Source organism: Paramormyrops kingsleyae, chromosome 23 (genome assembly GCF_048594095.1).
Source record: "Paramormyrops kingsleyae isolate MSU_618 chromosome 23, PKINGS_0.4, whole genome shotgun sequence".
Classification (NCBI taxonomy): domain Eukaryota; kingdom Metazoa; phylum Chordata; class Actinopteri; order Osteoglossiformes; family Mormyridae; genus Paramormyrops; species Paramormyrops kingsleyae.
In genome coordinates this window covers 22,315,466-22,334,640 of record NC_132819.1, presented here as the reverse complement: position 1 = coordinate 22,334,640, position 19,175 = coordinate 22,315,466, and the positions used below count along the sequence as shown (strand labels likewise).

The following is a 19,175-nucleotide window of genomic DNA, read 5'->3' as shown; positions in this document are numbered from 1 at the left end:
GTCAGTTTTGTTGGTTTTGCTTGGATTCTTCCAGAAATGCAATTTAACATCAGTTTTTTTAAAGGGTTCGACTTAAGGCTTTTCGGTCTTTATTTCCGTAAGAAGCCTTTATACAAAAATAATGTAAATTCATAAACGATATACCCCATATGTACAAGCATGAGTAATTCAGGCATCACATTACTGTGCAGAGTAGTTGAAGCATTCAGGAATCAGCCATGATACGAAGGTGGCAAAATCAGAATCACCATCTCAGGAAGAAGAATCTCAGAATGAGACAATGAGATACTGAGGGAAAATAAAACAGGAGCCACCGGCTATGAACTGAAGTACACGCATGCTTGTTTCGTGCTTAGCGGTATAAACGTTTGAGGCTGGACTTCCCATCCGTTTAGCCAGACTGCGGGGAGATCGATAGTGTTCCCGCCAGAGTCTGAGAGATAGCGTGCTGGACTCTGAAGCCTGGTCTAGCTTCTACTCAGTGGCTTTCTGGCTGTCAAATCCCTCCAGTCCGGCCGGTGAGCCCTGCCCATTCCGAAGCAGCTGTCTGTCACCTGCCTGCTTTGACCGAACGACCACATGTTCGGGTCGTTTCTCTCTGTCTTTGCCAAAAGTAGGAGGCCGCTTCACGGATCCCCAGATCACGGAGGTGACGTCCTGCCGTTGTAAGAAATCTGGGGGATCCCATTGCTGGAGTTGTCCAGTATCTCCTGTGACGGAGGGTACAGGTTGTGGGTAAGTAAGTAATGAGAGCAAAAATCATTGATTGCGGATATACAGTGCAGATAGAAAGTCTCGGGACGCTTCCACAATTCAGTAAAAATGTTGCGAGTTTATTGGTTTTGAAACAAAAATCATTGCTTTTTTCATTTGTTTACAAAAATGTATCTCACATTAAAAACAACCAGTTGTTTAAAGTAAAACATTCAGTTCAAGTAGGAATAAACTGAAACCCGAATTCTAGTTCTAAGAGCTGCTCCGAGTTAAAAAGTTTATTTGCAGACAGACTCACTGGGTGCCTTTTAATTAGTATCACCTTTGGAATAACATAAAGTGCCAAACATTTGTGTTTAATATCCCTTTGGGAGCCAGTGATTACAATCGCCATTAATAGCAAAAAGCAAAAACAGAAGTCAGTCAAAAAAATTATGACACAATAAAAAGAAAATGTCTGTGTGGAAGATTTATGCAGGTATATCTGGAGGTTAGACAATGCTTGCCAATGGACTTTCGTTATAAAACTAATAAATTTGCAACACTGTTACAGAATTCAGCAAGTGTCCCAAGACTTTTGGTGAGCACTGTATATATTTTATTTAGCCCTCGTCCAAAGTAATGTACAAGTGAATCAAATATTAATATGTGAAATATAACAACAAGCAGCAACCTCTACTGAACATGAGTGAAAAATTAAACAGAAAAAGACAAAGTGGAACTGAACATTGCTGAAGTAAACGATGTAACAGATGCAGGAAGTTGATTCAGAGTTATCCAGGACTTCTAAAACATGGCTCCCATGTTTGCCTCGAACTGCTTTTTCTAAACACATGTGATTGGTCAGCATGCATTCCATGAGGGGCAGACCCTACTTGGCATATTGTCCAATCAGGTGAGAGGCTACCTTGTCAGTCATCTCGTGGGAGTGGTGCAGCGAGTGCTCGCGCTCCAGGAACATCCTCTGCTGCTCACTGCTGGCCAGGCGGCAGGTGAGCCATGTGGACAAGGTGCAGGTGCTAATCCCCAAGCAGGCCAGACTCAGGGCGGCCAGGTGCAGTGGCCGCAGCGTGTCGGGCCGCTTGACCAGCGCCCGCACAAACTGGAAATTCAGGATCCCCCCAATCAGCCCACAGATGCAGCAGGCTGAAAATAATATCATCTGTCAGCCGGAACAGGGACAAAAACAAAGAATCAGTTCTCAAATCATAGGGACCTAAGACTACTTTAATGTAAAAATTCAGCTGCATAGCACAATTTAAAAATGTCATTATATACTATCCATCCATCTATACCTGTAATCCTATGCAGAGTCACAGGGGTGTGGACACTATCCCAGAAGCTATGGGAACAAAGCAGGGAACAACCCAGGACGGGGAGGCCGACCCATCGCCAGGAAACATGCACATTCACACCTACAGGGCATTTGGTAACTCCAGTTCACCTTAGCATGTTTTGGGACAGTGGTGGGAAACTGGAGAACCCAGTGGAAACCCCATGACGACACAGTGAGATCATGCAAATACCATACATGTAGAATCAGGGCTAACCGCTAATATCATGCTGCCCCTTCATTGTGCACCAAAAACACTTTTTGCTGAATATTAAACCTGAAAATAAATATGATTTCCAGTTTAGGACAGGGCAGGAATATTTCAGCTGGTATGCTCTGGTGATACTATTGGGAAATTGGATATTAAAAGCAGAAAAAAAAACTGAGCAGCTGAATGTATATGTAAGGGAGAAATTTGGCCACAGCTGGGTGATCGGTTTTGTGGCCGACAGAAGGAAAGCCTCCAGAAAAGTTTGCCCAGTAACTGGGAGTGACAGCAGAGAGAAGACACTCACTTTCAGCAAAGAGAAAATCTGGGATGCAAAGCAAACGCTAGCAGGAATTGTACTTACACAAAAATGTTCTGAGGGCAGAAAGAAAAATGATTGGTTAAAATGTATAACCAATCAGAATATAGAAGAGGTGGGTCCAAGAAACTAGAGGAGGTGGGACCAAGACATCTGATTTGTTGGTCCCTCCTCCTCTAGCTGCTTGGACCCGCCTCTACTAGAATCTGATTGGTTATCTCACCTCTCTGAAGCAATATTTTTTGTTTTTGCCCTCAGAACATTTTTGTGCCAGTAAATCTCCTGTGGGTAAAGCAAACCCTAAGAGGGAAAATGAGTGAGATGAATGAGTGAAAGAGAGGGATGCGGTTGGAAAAGGAGAAGGGTTGTTTGCTGAGGCTATCTCAGGATGGGTTTCACTCCTGTATCGATTTATCATTAAGTCTCTCCCCAGTGAATTTACCTCCTTCCCCTCCTGTAGCTGGTTAATTGAATCTCCCCTCTTACCCTAAGTGTTAAAATACACACTGTCCACACTTGGATTTCGCAAATCACCGCCTCGGTTTCAGCTAATGTGGAATTTTTGAGTAGGTGCTGAGTGGAAAAAAGTAATAATCAATAGAATAATTAAATGTGGTTGCAACTGCACCGTGAGTCTCTTGGCGAGACCTATTCGGTCCCCATAAACCCCGGGAAGGCGCTTCACGGCGCTGCTGAAGCGGGTGTACTTACGACGAGTCCCGTCCTTTTCTTGGCACAATGTACCCCGCAGAGTCCGCAGATGAGAAACTTTTTTTATAAAAAAAAAAGAAGAAGAAGAAATAAATACATAAATAAATACAGAAGGAGAGAAAAGAATATTAGTCAGTTTTCAGTGCCCATTCTTCGTTCTTTTGACTCCAAAAGCCTGATACTAACTTTGGAATGCGCCTTTTGTGCTGGAGTAGGATGACGAGTCACGAGGCCAGAATTTGTTTTTTTGTTTTCCAGTGCAATCAGTCTTTGGGAAGGTGCACAATACGTTTGTATCCGGGGCAACGTGTGATGGCCTATTTAATATGAACTTTATTTAATCCACCTTGCTTACAAAAATAGTTCTGTCTGAGGTTTTAGATTTGGACCCAAAAATACTGGAGCCCCAGCCACGTGCCCTGTGAGCCTACAATAGGCTCCACCCACCCACCCACCCACCCATGAACCTGACTCGGATAAGCAGTTAGACAATGGATATATTAAAATACTGAGCCACAGGTACTGCTTGTTGATCGCAGCCCCTTCTGATCTCGAATCTTACTGCACCTGGATATTCACTCGGTCTGACAGGTTCTGCTGTTTTGTGGCGGGTTTGGGGCATGAATCTGTTAACCTAAATTTGGTCGCTATACCTTTCTCATTGGCACGGACACTAGATCTGAGCGTTTGTCTGGGAACTGTGGAGTCTGCAAAACAGGCGAAGTACGGAAAAATGTGTAACCTCAACTTCGCGGTCTAAAAAGAAGCGCTACTAGGAACATCTCTCAATGCACCGGAATACCACAAGAAACTATATCGATGTACGTCGCATGAAATGTTTTATTTTCCTTTAAAAAAACAAATGCAACTCAATGGGCATTTTTATATCCAATGATGCCAATTTTGGTGTTATATAGCAAACATTACGTTATCTTCTATTAATTGTACTAATTTGGATTTAAAATTCATTGACGAAAGAATTCGATACATAAATTCATTTTATGGACTGGACATTGGCAGCTTAAATTAGAACAATCACTTTGGATAAATTACTATCAATTAAATATTCTAATCCACCAACTTGGTTTCTCCTAACTAATCCCAGAACCCGTTGAACTTTTGATGACGAGCATATACCCCGCAAAAAGAACAGACGTAGTTTGATCCGTAGATCAAAAATTGTAGAGCCTGTCATAAACATGCATAAGTACATGCAGATGCAAAACCAGAGGCTGGATAAAGGATGAATGTGTAACGTACACACACCCCGCTCCACACCGGGGACGCGTCTCCTTGCTGCGCCTTGTGCTCCGCTTTCACCCGGCTGATGCCCACCGCGCCTAGCGCGATGCTGCCCACGCCGAGCCCTATCTCCACCACGGAGAGCACCAGCAGACTCCAGATGATCTTCCGGCTGGTACACATCCTCTCTCCGGCATCCTTCCTCGGTGTGTAGCGAAAGGGAGAACGGATCGGCTGGCTCACCGATCGGAAAGCAGCACGTATCCGCCCCTGCGCTCTCGCCACATCGATCCCGAAACGTGTCCAGTATATCCCTGTATAAATCTGTGCTAATATCGCTATATGGAAGTTGGAGAGCCAACTGTCCCTAGGAAACTCTTGGTGGCGAACTGTGTTTCGCCCGGAGTTGTCAGTGATCAGTTTGGCGGCGACGTGGTGCTGTCCGAAGTGCTTAAATCTCTTTAGTCTCCGCTCCCTGTGACCCGCAATCCTCCGACGGACACATAAGCGGAGTGCCTCTGATAAACGGAGCACTTCACTCTTTACTTTCTGCTTTGTGAAGCGGGTGGTCTGGTGCCCATGTGACTCACCTGCGGGCTCCGTACACCAGGAGGATTTTAGTGATCCAACAGCTGATGCCGCATTATTAGCGCGCAATTGTTACGATCACTAATTCCTCCACGATACCTGTCCCGTTTTTATGTAATTAAAAACCATTAAAATTCTCATCAGTATATTAAATCATAGTAAGTTTGATTGGTCTCCGACGATGTTAAAAGACTGCGCTGTTCTATACTGGGCGTCTATAGGTTGCTATTATACCAAGGCGGCAGAGGCGCATTGCGAATGAAGGAAGATATATATTTTACATTTTATTGTCAATGATGCACGTTTGGTTAGATCACGTTCTTCACCATTCATTTTTTCACACCCATCTCTTCTCTAAAAGTGTAAGATCACGGATGTGTTCCCGAAGGTCGTGGAGTCTTTACGACGCTATGCCTCGGAAGTTTCAATTGTAAAAAGTACCGTGTTTGTTCTTTAATATAGTTCGGTACGTTGTGTCTGTCTGAAAGCCTCGCGGGTGTTATATTTTTAATCGTTTATATGAACACCTTTACAAGGTAGAGCCATATAAATTCAATATGCGCTTGTTTTATAGGTATTCATGCCCAGCGGAGGTTAAACAAGTCAGCCATAACAGGACCTGGTCACGTTTTTTGTCAAAATAAATTATAAAGGTGATATGACTAAGGATACATTATGCGGTCATCTAAATCGAAACTATTGTGGTTTTTAAAATATGAATATTTAAAAGCGCTCCCTCGGGTGCCATCAAACCCCGGGGTCAGGGGAGACATGGGCCTATGTCTGAAATGGAATTATTATTGTTTGTAATTAGGGCACAAGAGACCAGTTGTTAGGCTCACATTGCAAAGTGCTTGACTTTAAGAATACCCGGATAACGTTCGCAGTTTGTTGCGCAATTTTGGATGTAGTGTTTAAATAAATAGCCTATTTTTTTATCCCGTAATACCATGCATAATGATCAGGTGTGTATCAGCTGTGGCGTATTGTTTAGCTGCATGATTTGTTATGGATTAGTTTTACAGTAAAACACAATAACCCACATTTCCATGACGTAATTCAAAACAGTGCTTCAATTATCTAATGCAGCTTACGTTGCCGAGCGATTTCACAGTCCTGACCTCTCTCTTTAATAACTCGACAGACGTACTACTGTATTTGGCCTGGGGCCCTGAACATACCGCCACTGTAGATAAATGATGAATTATTTATTTGCTTTGTTCCTCCCCTGTAGTTTTACTTGCAAACAAAAAATATACCTTTATAAACTGAGTACGCAAAATATGAATAATGAAAGACGCATTGGATATGTTAGCAGCGCCGTTGCTATAAATCAAATCTTGAATTGTTGTAATACGCTGTGTAGCAGCAGTTCTCCACATAAGGATGTTGAAATTTACAAATATGTCTCGCCACGACAAACACGCCGACTTACCGTGACGCAACCCAGCACCCTGCTTGCTGGGTATGAAAAACGACTTTTGTATTTTGTATGAGTAAGCAAATGCAGAACTGCAGGTGTGTAGACTCCCGTAGGTAATTTGGACTGTCCAGATATCATATAGCACTGGTTTCTGAAAGGCAATGCATCCCAAGAAAGATTCACATTAACGAATTGTGAAAGATTTGCTGTCATCTATAGCTTTGGCCATATGTCACACCCAGGTTACTTTAATTTTTAAGGCAACATTTGCAGGACTGTTAGGGAATTATCAGCATTGCAAGTACCTGAGCAGAGTACTGCAGAATACACAGTCCACGTACTCGGTGTAAAACGAATAGTCAAGAAATTAAATACATTAAGATTACATTGTCATGCGTTGTGCACTGTGCATCGATATACATAAGATTTTATTGCCAGGCCTTGTACATTGTACATTAAGTTTAACAGATTTTATTTACATAGTAGGCGTATATTAATTAAAGAGACCATAAAAACAGATGGAACGTATTAATTTGTTATGGATGTAGCGCGAAATCAAATTTCACACGGAAACGACATGTCAGGTTTCTGAAAGCTTATTTTCGGGTTCGAGCACAAATCCCTGGGGTAATATAAATGGGCCATTGATTATGCATAGGTCCTTTGAGATTTTAGACGTCCAGTCTGTTAGACATGCGTATTTATCAACTGTTTGAACCCGGTTGCTGCATTTAGTTTATTCTTTTGTGCGCCGCGATTGCGGTTAAAAATAAAACTGCTGATTTGTTCTTACTGTTTGAGACGCTGAGATGATCTTAGTCTGAAATAGCATCAGGCTTGCTATTTATAACCCATGTCATTCAATGTTACGTAACCGGAGAAGCTAAAGGGGCATTTGCTCTCACCCTGCAGAGCAGGGCGTAAGAGAGATCCGGATCTTTTCTCAAAGGTGCATGCAGGATGGTGGTAAAACGCGCCCCTCCGGATTTACCTCCATGGTTTGGGAAAACGTTTGTCCCGCAGACCAGGATACATGCCGGTCTGTGGCTTCATCTGTGTGTCCGCGGTTTTGTTTCTTTGATTACTGTCAGCAAGCCGTATTAACGTATATTAAGCTCACCGCAAAGGGCAACAGATACATAATATAGACAGTTACAAAAGGTATGTTTTGACGGCCGCATTGTATTTTCTTATTTCCCCTCACAAACATTTCTGGGGGAGGGGGGGCAACACAGTTGAGTCAGGAATCACTGCCATTCAACCATGTACATTCCAGCCGGGAGGCCCCGCTGCCCCCCTCCCCCCGGACCCCTGCCACATCCATAAATTCTTAATAACTCACAAATGTTTCCTCATAAATGATTTCAAGGTGATCTCTTTGTGACATGCAGACGGCAAAGATGCTCTCTGAATTGCTGAAGTATCGGGCATGCAAAAAGCTCAAGCGAGGGCACCATGTCTCCCTGCTACAAGCTGAAATGCTCCGACTCCACACCGGTCTAGAGTTATGTTTTATTTATTTCAGAAAATGTTTGGGAATTGAATATGTGTCATGAGTTGTATTGGACCTCTACGTCTCTATACCACAGAGGCAGCCAGATCAAATATGTGATGTTTAGGATCCTTCTCCTGTAAATGTCGTGTTTTTGTGTATTCGGTGTTTAAAATAATTCTTGTGCATCAATTAATTGTTTTTGCTGAGGAAGATCTTCAGATCCCCTTTTAAAGATAATATGATTAGAAGGACAACCTCAGAAAATCTGGCTTCTCACGATCGTCTATGTCTGCTTGCCCTATTGTTGTGATGGCCTGCTTGCCCTGTAACTGAAGGGTGTTGTGATGGCCTGCTTGCCCTGTAACTGAAGGGTGTTGTGATGGTCTGCTTGCCCTGTAACTGAAGGGTGTTGTGATGGCCTGCTTGCCCTGTAATTGAAGGGTGTTGTGATGGCCTGCTTGCCCTGTAACTGAAGGGTGTTGTGATGGCCTGCTTGCCCTGTAATTGAAGGGTGTTGTGATGGCCTGCTTGCTCTGTAACTGAAGGGTGTTGTGATGGCCTGCTTGCCCTGTAATTGAAGGGTGTTGTGATGGCCTGCTTGCCCTGTAACTGAAGGGTGTTGTGATGGCAGTGTCTCCTTTGTGCCCTGTACTCTCAGATAGGCTCCAGCGGCTTGTGGTGACCCCACACCGGTGACAAATAACACACATTCTAGATCACAGTTCCATGTAGCCCAAGCTAAAAGTGACTCACAATCGCCTGTCTCCTATGACAAGTGAAAGTCGGAGTCTCCAAATTTGGCTGCTGTGGAAAATCCCGGGGGTCAGTACCTCACAGGGTGTAGCAGACATTAACAATGAAGGTTTACTTTTGGCTGGGAAAACAATAAAAAAGGATGTTGTGACCTTAACTGATATTTGAAGGCACTCATCCTTCAAGTAATCCATCTTCCGGGGCTGGGGGGGGGGGCGGTGACTTCCCCGGTGAATCTGTCAGCAGTCGGCTGCTGGGTCTCTGACTCTGTGGTGCCACACAGGGACACACATTCAGACGAGGACTACAAGTACGCTGAGAGGTAGAACATGGCGTGGAAGAACCTGATATATCCTCCCGTCCTATTATAAGCCTGTAGAGGTTTTGCATAATCCAGGTAACAAAGGTGCTTAGTGGCGGTCGCCTCAGGCCGGATGATCAGACTGAGAAACGATAAACCTCCGCAGAAACTCCCAGAGACTTGACATTCCAGCAGCTGTCAGATGCTCTAAATAACAAAATATGCATTTGTTTGTGTTTACTCCTTTTTTATCCTTCAAAAAAAACAGATATGGATGCAGTCGAAAGGGGAAACATGGAGGGACTCTACATATAAATATCCCTGGCGGTCAGATTGCCGGTCAGAGAGAGGGAGGTGAGATTCCCTCCATCCTTTGCCAAGCAGTTTGGTTATGCCGCATGCTGCATACATCGCAGCGAGTTCCTGGAAGGATCTCTGTGGAGCACTAGGAAGCCTTGCAAGACAAATGGGACCATCGAGACCCTCCTTTGCTCTATAATGAATAATCTCCCAGAGGGAGAAACATGGAGACCGTCACAGGACATGGGGCAGAGGACACCTGGGGTGGCACAAATTTGTTTATTTTGCTGATGCATCATCCCAAGCGACATACAGGAAAAAAGCTTTGGGTCAGAGCAACAAAAGCAAATCGCTTTTGAAACCTCACACAGTGAGGCTGGGGCTGCATTTTAACTCCCAAACTTAGCAGGTAGCCTCATGACACACACCCCTACACCGCTGTGCTGTTCTCCCGCTGATGGAATCTAATCCTAACTTACTTAAATACGCTTATGTAACTGCGAGCTTATTGCCAAACCTCAGGCAACTTTGTCTCTGATCATATCTGAACAGGAACCCAGATTGTTTTCATGTGGAACCACATCCATCCATCCATCATTATATTTACATTTACATATTTAGTATATGCTTTTGTCCAATGTGACTTACAAGCGAGGCAAATAGCACATTACAAGCATACATGCTATCAAGGATGAACTAGGCGTAAGTGCAGCTGGGCTGACCTTCCTGTGAAAAGCCCAGGTTCAAGTGTAAGCAGGATTGGAGTAGGAGCTGCACAACAACACGTAACTATTGTACTAACAAAGTAAGAACCTAATAAGACTATTCAAAGACAAGCAGGTTAGTAGAGGATGGGTCTTATGGCGTTTCCTTAAGGTAGAGAGGGAGTTTGATGACCGCATGTTGTTTTTCAGCTCATTCCATCACTAGGGAACCGTCTGCAGTGACATTTCTCATGTGGTGGAGGGAGTTCTAAGTGGCATTGGGCCGGTGACTGAACAGGACGATCATCCTTCATCTATCTGTCTACCATCCATCCATCTTCCTGCTGCTTATGTAGTACAGGGCATACAGCATTGTTTTCTGTAACGTTCATTATAATATTATCATGGCATGCAGCCTTGTCCATCCATGACCTGTAACTACTTGCCCTATCAGGGTCATGGGAAGTCCAGAGCCAATGGACACAAGGCAGGGAATAACCCAGGATGGGGCACCAACCCATCACAGGACACTCTCTCTCTCTCTCTCTCTCTCTCACACACACACACACACACTGTGAAGGGAAACCAAAATTCCTGGAAGAAACCCCAGAAGAACATGGGGCAACCATGCAAACTCCAAACACATGGAGCCATGGCAGAGACTTGAACCCAAGTCCTACAGGCAGGAGGCAACATTACTAACCGCTGCCCCGCTGTGCCACCTGCCTATGGCCTTCTGTTCTTGTTAAATTAATGCCGATGTTAAGAACATCAGTACTGGCGTTACGTGTTCCACAGATCTGGCCACTCTTCGGTGAGCTCCGTCTTGCTACTGAAGTGTGGAGCTGGACTTTGGGCCACAGTGTTCTAAGCGAGAGCCCGTGTTTGTTTTTGGCTGCTGTGTCACATGGTAAATGCCCACGCATGTTCAGGAGCGGCTGCTGAGATAACTATATCCTCCATGCCCACATTATCCCTGCTGGTGAAGTCAGTGATTTCGTATTTGGTCAGAATGAACCGAATACATCCCCAGGGCCTTTTCATAAGTCTTTGTCTCCTGTGTTTGTGTCCTCATGCGACCGTGACCATCTGCAAACGCACGCCTTGGATCTAAAGATGGGTGCTCTCAGGCAGCGTAGCTGTAATCATCTTCCTTCCCAGCATGCAGTTGAGAGTCTTCCATGAGAAAAAAAAAATTGTCACACATAAGCATCTGCTAAATACAGAGTATGAAAAACCCTGAAGTCCTGCCAGTACCTGCAGCAGCTCCCCTGCAATTCTGGGTCCATTAACCTCTTTTAGGTGGAAGTTATACAAGTTGAACCTTCGATCATTGCAAGTTTGAGCTTTCATTTGCCAGCAGCTGGTGAGTCATTGCTGCAGTGTAACATGGGAAGGACGTGGGAGACAAAAGGTCAATGTGTGATATCTGACTTTTCTACGATTCATGACCTTCCGACAGCCAGATTAATGGATGACGAAGTACCGGGATGCAGAGAATGTGCTTAATAAGCATTTGAAAGTGGCAGGCGAGTTCAGACAGGACTATAACGGAGGCGGTTTCTGTAACGAGCATCGATGCTGAATGTTTCCTCGGCAATAAAAGCCCATGAGTATCCTGTCTGACATGGGAAAGTCGGAATGGCAGTCTAGCGTTGGGACTGGCAACACAAGCAAACAGCCCAAGCTGGCCATTAGTCAGACCTTTGGGTCCTATTCAGTCATATTCAGCCACACAAAGCAGCAAAGCTAAACGGCGTCATTCCATGGATTAGCATAACCGCAGTAGCTAGAGTAGCTGTATTAGATCTGACTTTGTACTGCGGGACCAAAGGCTTCCATTTACCAAGAATTATCAGACAAATGAATATTTCATTAAGCGGATATCTAAATGGCACCACTGATCCGAGAGCCGGCATCCATGGGAACAAAAATAATCCCCAACAGCAGAATGAAGACCCCCTTGTTCCTGTAACACATGGATAATGCTAATTGCTATCGTTCCCGGTTAATTTTCCAGTTCAAACCGTGACATCGAACAACACCATGTTCTCCCAATCCTGTTCTCTAAGAACAAACTAGCGAGAAGTACTGCTGTTGTAAGAGTTAATTGGATCAGCACTCTCATCCAGCTGAGTCGACCAGTAGAGACAGTTTGCCCTAATCAATGACCCATTGTTCGGACTATGGGACTGTGGCAGTAATCCCACGGGGCTGGAGTCTCCCGCCTGTGTCTGCATGCTGGAAGAAGGTAAAAAAAAGCATAATTTATGGGCTATATCTATATTTTACACGGCTCAGCTGGTTGCAGATCAACACTTCCAAGTTTTACCAAACAAGGTGTCATATGCTTCTAGATTGCATTTTGTTAAATTTGAGCAGGACATCAAAGAAACTTGGTAGTGACCCTTATATCATGTATGCCTCCTATACCTCAGCAGATTAGGACCCTGTGCTGCGGATGGGAAGATCACGGGTTCAGATCTCGGAGTAGGCACCATTTTTCTCACCATTGGGTCATCGTGCAAGGCCCGGGTAGGCGGAGTGATCTCACCATTGGGTCCTTGTGCAAGGTCCGGGTAGGCGGAGTGATCTCACCATTGGGTCCTTGTGCAAGGCCCGGGTATGCGGAGTGATCTCACCATTGGGTCCTTGTGCAAGGTCCGGGAAGGCGGAGTGATCTCACCATTGGGTCCTTGTGCAAGGCCCGGGTAGGCGGAGTGAAAAGTATATTCTAAATAAATACATTTTAAAACAAATAATTGGATTTCATATTTCTTTCTTCCATGCCTCTAAATCTATACGTTCTGTACAACTGATACCTTTATATTTTGTATCTCCTATACACCTAACAAATATTTTATCCCACACACTTTCTGAAGGCTTTCAATTGCTTGAAGTCTTACATCCACCATCTTAACCCTTCTTGGCCCGTGGCAAGACCATCACGCATTCATCTCTCGAACGGCGTAACTCAAACTCGGCCTCAACATCGACGTGGAAACCAGAGGCGGCATGATCAGATTTTATCCCCCCCCCCCCCCCTTCTTTGCTTAGAGAGTCATACAGTTGCAGGTGTCTCACTGTATTCAGTGATGGCAGCAAAGTATAATGGATCGATGGTGAGGTCCTTATGTATGATCTCTGCCGAGAGGAACCTGCAGGGAAATCGATGAGTTCTCAGACTGGTAGCATTCAGAGAGCCTCTGGCACCAGTGCATCACATTAAGAGCATAAAGTGCAGCATGCGGAAGGATTCATTATGGCATGAAGTGATGGCTGCTTGTGTTATTTTCTAGGATTTCTCTTCCATAATATATAGCTTTGATCGTACTGTATGACCCAATGTGTGTTTTCTTTAAATGACAAACTCAATGAACATCTACCATGAAGGTAAAAGCAGGAGATGTATGTCCTGCTAACTGCCATCCTATCCAGGGTGTGCTGGGCCGCGTGGTGCCTCCTGGGATTGGCTCCAAGGTCTCTCTGACCCTCTACTGGGCTATAGCTAAATAATGGTATATGACGGGGTGAAAATGAGCTGATTGCTGTAAGTTGGTTGTAGAGCATTGTGGCTCTACATCTGTCACAAAAGTGCAAAGCCCTTGTTGAAGGACCCTCGTCTTCTCAGGATGTGATCTGAGGTGTAAAGGCCAGGTTCAGAAAGCACAAATCCAGACCAAGATTTTGTTTCAACCAATGAATTGCATGTAAAGAGTCACATTCACAGAGTACTCAACTGGTTGGTTGAAACAAAATCATGGTCTGGATTTGTGCTTTCTGAACCTGGACTTTGCATCGCTGGTAGTTTGAGTCAGAATCAGCAGCAACCTCAATGACGGAGCCTGTCACCTTGTACACTGAGTTGGATCTGGTGGTCCTGGTTACGCTCTCCAATAACACACCATGAGATGGAAAGCGAAGAGGACATGCACACAGTTATTATGCAGTATTTACCAAGACTACAGAGTAAAGGTGTAGGTGAAACTAGAGGTGGACATTTCAGGTCCAGAAAACAAAAATCCAGACCAAGATTTTGTTTCCACAGTTCTCATTTGGTTGTTTGAAACAAAATCTTGGTCTGGATTTTTACTGCCTGGACCTGAAATGCCCTCCTCGGGTGGCGATTAACTCAAGAGCATGAAGTACCAGGTGGTTCTGATCATTACAGTGGGCCAGCAGCGAGACCTGTGTACCGGGATCCCTGATAGAGAGATGCTGAAAAGTTCTGGATCCAGTCCTCAGAACAAAAACATGGACTGGCTGGGGGGAGGGGGGGCTGAGGACTGGGTACTGATGTAACCCGTCTGCAAGATACTGGTCTGCAGGCATTATTTACCACATTCAAGGGATACAGGCCATTGATTCCTTGTTATAGAGAAACCTTAAGGTTTCTCTATAAATTTACATTCCTTCCAGAACATGATGATGATGAGTTAAGGTGACTTTCGGGAAACAGGGCACACCTCAGGTGAACCTTGCCGTAGAGTGACAGACGTTGGTTTGGTTGTTGCTATTTTATTTTCAGCACGGTTTAGAACCCAATTAATTTTGAAGTCCACGAGATTTTTTTTTTACCTCATTGATCTACGGCCCGGCACGGAAAACGGGAGCCAAGCAGGAGCGGGCCGGCCTTCCCGTCAAAGTGCCGCGTCAGCCGTTGGGATAAGTGACAGGGCAGTTGTCACAGCAAAGCGAGCCGAGAGCGCAAGCCGCGGGGGAGATGGTGATGAAGATACCTCCTGACAGTGCCCCGTCAGCCCTGCCTGCCGCGCGCCGCGGCAGAACGTCCGCGGAGAAGGGCGGTGGACTGGTCTGGGAAGGGAGGGGGGGTATTTCATGTGACAGGAAGGCACTCGTAACGCCCGCCTGGTCAGCACTTTTCACAGGACCGCCACGTGGTTTTGACACTAAACTTGGCTCTTGGCTTCGCATCGAATGCATCTACATGTAGAACCGTGGGAAGGAGAAGGATACTCAGTGTGGCCCCACATCCAAGAAACTAAACTTACTGAAAGGAGCAGAAGATTATAATCAGAATGATTAGCTCCCCGTTATGGAGCCTGTGTGCTTCTCAGCATCCATCCGTGTTCCGGGTCCGCTTATCCGTTAGGGGCATAGCGGGCCTAGAGCTTACAGCGGGAAGTACAGGGCAGCGGCTGGGAATGCCCTGAATGCCGTGCCAGGACATCGCAGGACACACTCATATTATAGGAAAAAATCACCAGGAAAACCCACGCAGACCCCAAGAAAAAAAGCCAACTCCATATACAGGAATCAAAGCCACATCAGCTCTGCCTAACAGCCCGAGTCACTGAGTGGCCTTCACAGGAATCTCGGAATCCACTCCTTGCCCTGTTTTGATGACACAGATGTAGACTGTCTGTGTGGCATGAAGGGCTGTTCCAGTTTCAGACCATTTCAGCTTGTCATATTGCACTAATTATGTAACAGGATGCTGAATAATGTTCTTGTTGTATTAGTTTCAACTTAAGACCTGAATTATCGTTATGCTTAATTTAGGACAGATTTATTCACCCTTCTATATTTAGAGTGGAGAGCCGTAGGATACTACACCATTTGCTAAAGTCCATGATTGATCAACATCCTAGGGATTAGTGAGAAAGAGCGACCACACGGCAGACCATAGGTAAGTGATGTCATACCATTTTGCTGGAAAATCCACAGGAAATGACCTCAGCACTGCACGAACAGTGACATGATGAAACGCAAAACTGTGGCAGCCTCACAGTGACTGTTGTCTCAGTAGCTGTGGTTGCGCTTTGAATGTATGGTGAAAAAAGCTGTTAACATAAAAAATATGATACAATTATAGTATTTGTATAGATTATGACGTGGTCTTATCAAATGTATTAAAAGAGTCTCACATGAGAAATAAACATGGTTTTCAAATAGTGGAAGTTTGGCACCCAGTTTAAAAGACCACGATGGAAAAAAAGAGTGCAATAAACTCTGACAGTGACGCATTTCAGATGATGTGTCAGCCTAGCTAGGGGCCCAGTGACCCATTTCCCACAATGCAATTTCACTGACAGAGTAGTCATTAACTACGCTGCGGTTAGCAGAAAAGATGTGGCCACTGGTTTAAGTGCCGCGCAGTTTCTGTTGATGCGGAAAGGCTCACGGCCCAGAATAAGAACACAGTAAATGGATCCATCCAGTGCTGCTCAGATCACTGAATGACAAGCTGTTTTCTCTTTAATCGTAAAACATGAGGCAGATCTTACGTGGGAATCTGGGTCAGTCATGCTGCCTCTGAATTCATCTTCTGTCAGCAGAAATGTGAATGGCGTTCACAAACCAGACCCACACACGGTTCGGATCAAATTGCAAAACAACGCGTGGTTGTACAATCGTGGGTCAAGTCGCGCGATATTCGTCTAATTTATACCGTCTTAGATTCTCAGTTGTCTGAGGTTTTATATGAAGCTGCGGATCCGGGTTGATCTGTTCTTTGTCGTGATCTTAGTGGTGAGTAAATGTTTTGACCGTGAGTCTCGTCACCAAGGATTCTGCTTTTGTTTTCACTTTTTGATAAGAGCGTTGAGTCTCTGATGCTACTTCACGTCAAAAGGTTTTCTCATCCCAGACGGCAGTGACATCGACAAAGTTCTCCTACAGGGTAAAGTTTACGCCTCACACCTGCCATCGCACCAAAACAACAATGGATATGCATGTGAATGTATTTATGCTGGACGTGAGGTCAAAGTTTTGAAAAGTAATCATGGGGAATTATAATGCTTGTCATTTCAGAAAAGCTGCCCTATGTGAGACATGCTGTTTGGGCTGAAAAGTCGGCTGATGGGGGGTTTGGAGTGGGGAGGACATGGGTCTGAAAAGGGGGCACCTCCCCCCAGACTCTCCGATCCCACGACGGGTCATTGCCAGCCAATCAGGAGGTGATGGCTTTGTTGTTTCTGGGGCCCCATTCAAAAAGTAATTTCACCCTCTCCCCCCCCCCCCCCCCCACCCATGTCATCTATGTATGTAAAGTTTGCTGCATCCTCATCAGGCATTTCATTGTTTGTGGTGAAGAAACTGGTCAGTTTAAGCAAGTTTTCCCTTACAGACTCCCCTTCTTTTTGTGGTGCGGCTGGGATGCGATCGCTTCCTGGTTGCATGTATCATTATTGTCAGCTAGTGAGTCGGAACATCATAACTAGCTAGATGTTTAGTTAGTTCCTACATAAGCAATGTCTTTATGTAATATTTAATGCAATGACTGCTTGTGGTCAGGAGGGGGCCCCAAACCTCAGGGGCCCCGCGCAGTTGTGTGGTTTGAGTGGTGATAAACAGATCCGCTGGGACCACGGTGCCGATCTGCTGTTTCCTGACCTATTTCACGCTTGTTTTTGCTTCTGCTTAGTCAAGTTAAAGCCAAGTTAACACGACAAGCAACAAAAATCACGTTCTGATTCTTTATTTAAATCTCTGTCAGCCACATTAAATGAGTTTATCAGTCATGCTTCATGCAAACTTCTGGATCCTCTGTAGCTCTCCCCTGCAGATTAGGTCATCAAACACCCCGCCACAATGTCCGGTCTTGGCATGCCTGCCTGGTACATTCCCTCCCTTTAAATTAGCGATACGGGAGAGATTATCATGCTCTTTTTTGCCTGTAGAGTAACAAGATGTGCAGAAAGCTTGGACCAATCACCATGACCTGATGTGAACAGTCACGTGACCTGCTCATGCTGACACTCCGATATCTGAGATATAACTGATCGCGCCCTGTGTGTCACGCTCGGAGAAGGACGTTTCTGGACAGTGGTTCTTGCACACGATTGTGTTTCATTCACACCCCCCTATCTCGTCGGCACTTCCAGGTTCCCTGGTTTTCCCTCCCATTCCCAATCCGAATCAGCCATTCGTCGTCCCTCGCTTCCACATTGCGGTGTGTTTACGCCATTATTTTGATGAGCAGCTACGAATGGGGCAGGGATACGACAAGCCCCCCCCCCCCGTCTAGCATGGGTGCAAAGCAGCCGTCCCCTTTAGCTCCCGTGCAGCATTAAAAAAATATCCCGGCCGGTGACAGACGTGGCAGCGTGTGACTCACCGCAGAAACCTGGCAGTCCCAGTCAACGTTAAGGCTATTTCTGCCTCTGTCATCTCATTCCCGTTTCCCTTCCTCCCGATGCAGGTGCTTTTCCCAGGTTTTCTACAATCTTAGATCACACTCACCCCCCATCGATCTGACCGCAGCAGCCAGTGACAGGACCAGGAAGGGAACAGTGGTGGGGGGGATGCCGTTACAGATCAGGATTGCCGGTGTCCCTGGTCATCCTTATTAAAGTTACCCGAGCTTTCGGGTTCGAATGGGAGTCTGCCGCTGGGGCCCACCCATCGTGAGGATTTTGACCTTTTTTTATTGGAATCTGCTATATTCAGCCCCACATTGATAACCGACAAACTAGCCTTATATATGGCTGAAGAGACAGGAGTCCTTTCTCCGTCTGTATAATGTAAGCTTGCCGCAACCGCAGTCATCAGAAGCGGCTGTGGCATTTCCCCCCACGCCGGTTCATTTGTCCCCGATTCCTTGGTTGCTCTCTGGCGGCCCCGTTTGCACACATCTCTGTCCAGGGGTGCCTTGTCAAGCCTCAACCAGGGTGACTAGGGTGAGGTGGGGGGTGTGGAGGGCAGGAATGGGGCCTTCATTAGTGTCAGGCTGATACCGGCCGCTAGATTCCACCTCCACCCTCAGACCAGTGACGGGACCGTCAGCTCCCCTCCTACTCAGGCCCACGCGGGCAGACAAATGAATCTTAACGGTGGAGGCTTGTGTACGGTCTGTGTTTCTGCTCACTAACAAATCAGCCCGTGAGTGACATTGCTTCCACAACATCGGCTGCAGCTCGCCTAATAATCTTTCCTAGCCCTACAGAGTCCTGCTGAATCACTGCCCTAGAAACCCTGCTACATATTGAACCCACTATGTGGTAAGACCGCTACATGCTAATCCCATTATGTGCTAAGCCCGCTACATGCTAATCCCATTATGTGCTACACCTGCTACATGCTAAACCCACTACATGGTAAACCCACTATGTGCTAAACTCG

General features: G+C 45.6%; 1 protein-coding gene across 5 annotated transcripts; it reads right to left on the bottom strand.

The window, feature by feature from the left end:
- Positions 1 to 71: 71 nt before the first annotated feature.
- LOC111846910 (transmembrane protein 196) lies at positions 72 to 18,246 on the bottom strand. Of its 5 annotated transcripts, none has more exons than XM_072706055.1 (4): positions 18,172 to 18,246; positions 3,286 to 3,342; positions 1,622 to 1,876; positions 72 to 710 (listed from the first exon to the last, which is right to left on the bottom strand). In XM_072706055.1, the coding sequence occupies exons 3-4, from the start codon at positions 1,874 to 1,876 to the stop codon at positions 642 to 644; spliced, it is 324 nt and encodes a 107-aa protein (XP_072562156.1). In that variant the 5' UTR covers positions 3,286 to 3,342; positions 18,172 to 18,246; the 3' UTR covers positions 72 to 641. The 5 variants fall into 5 exon arrangements, with proteins under 5 accessions (XP_072562156.1, XP_072562157.1, XP_072562158.1 ...); XM_072706056.1 differs by lacking the exon at positions 18,172 to 18,246 and adding an exon at positions 6,551 to 6,576; XM_072706057.1 differs by lacking the exon at positions 18,172 to 18,246 and adding an exon at positions 4,546 to 5,116 and having other exon boundaries at positions 1,595 to 1,876.
- Positions 18,247 to 19,175: the final 929 nt, after the last annotated feature.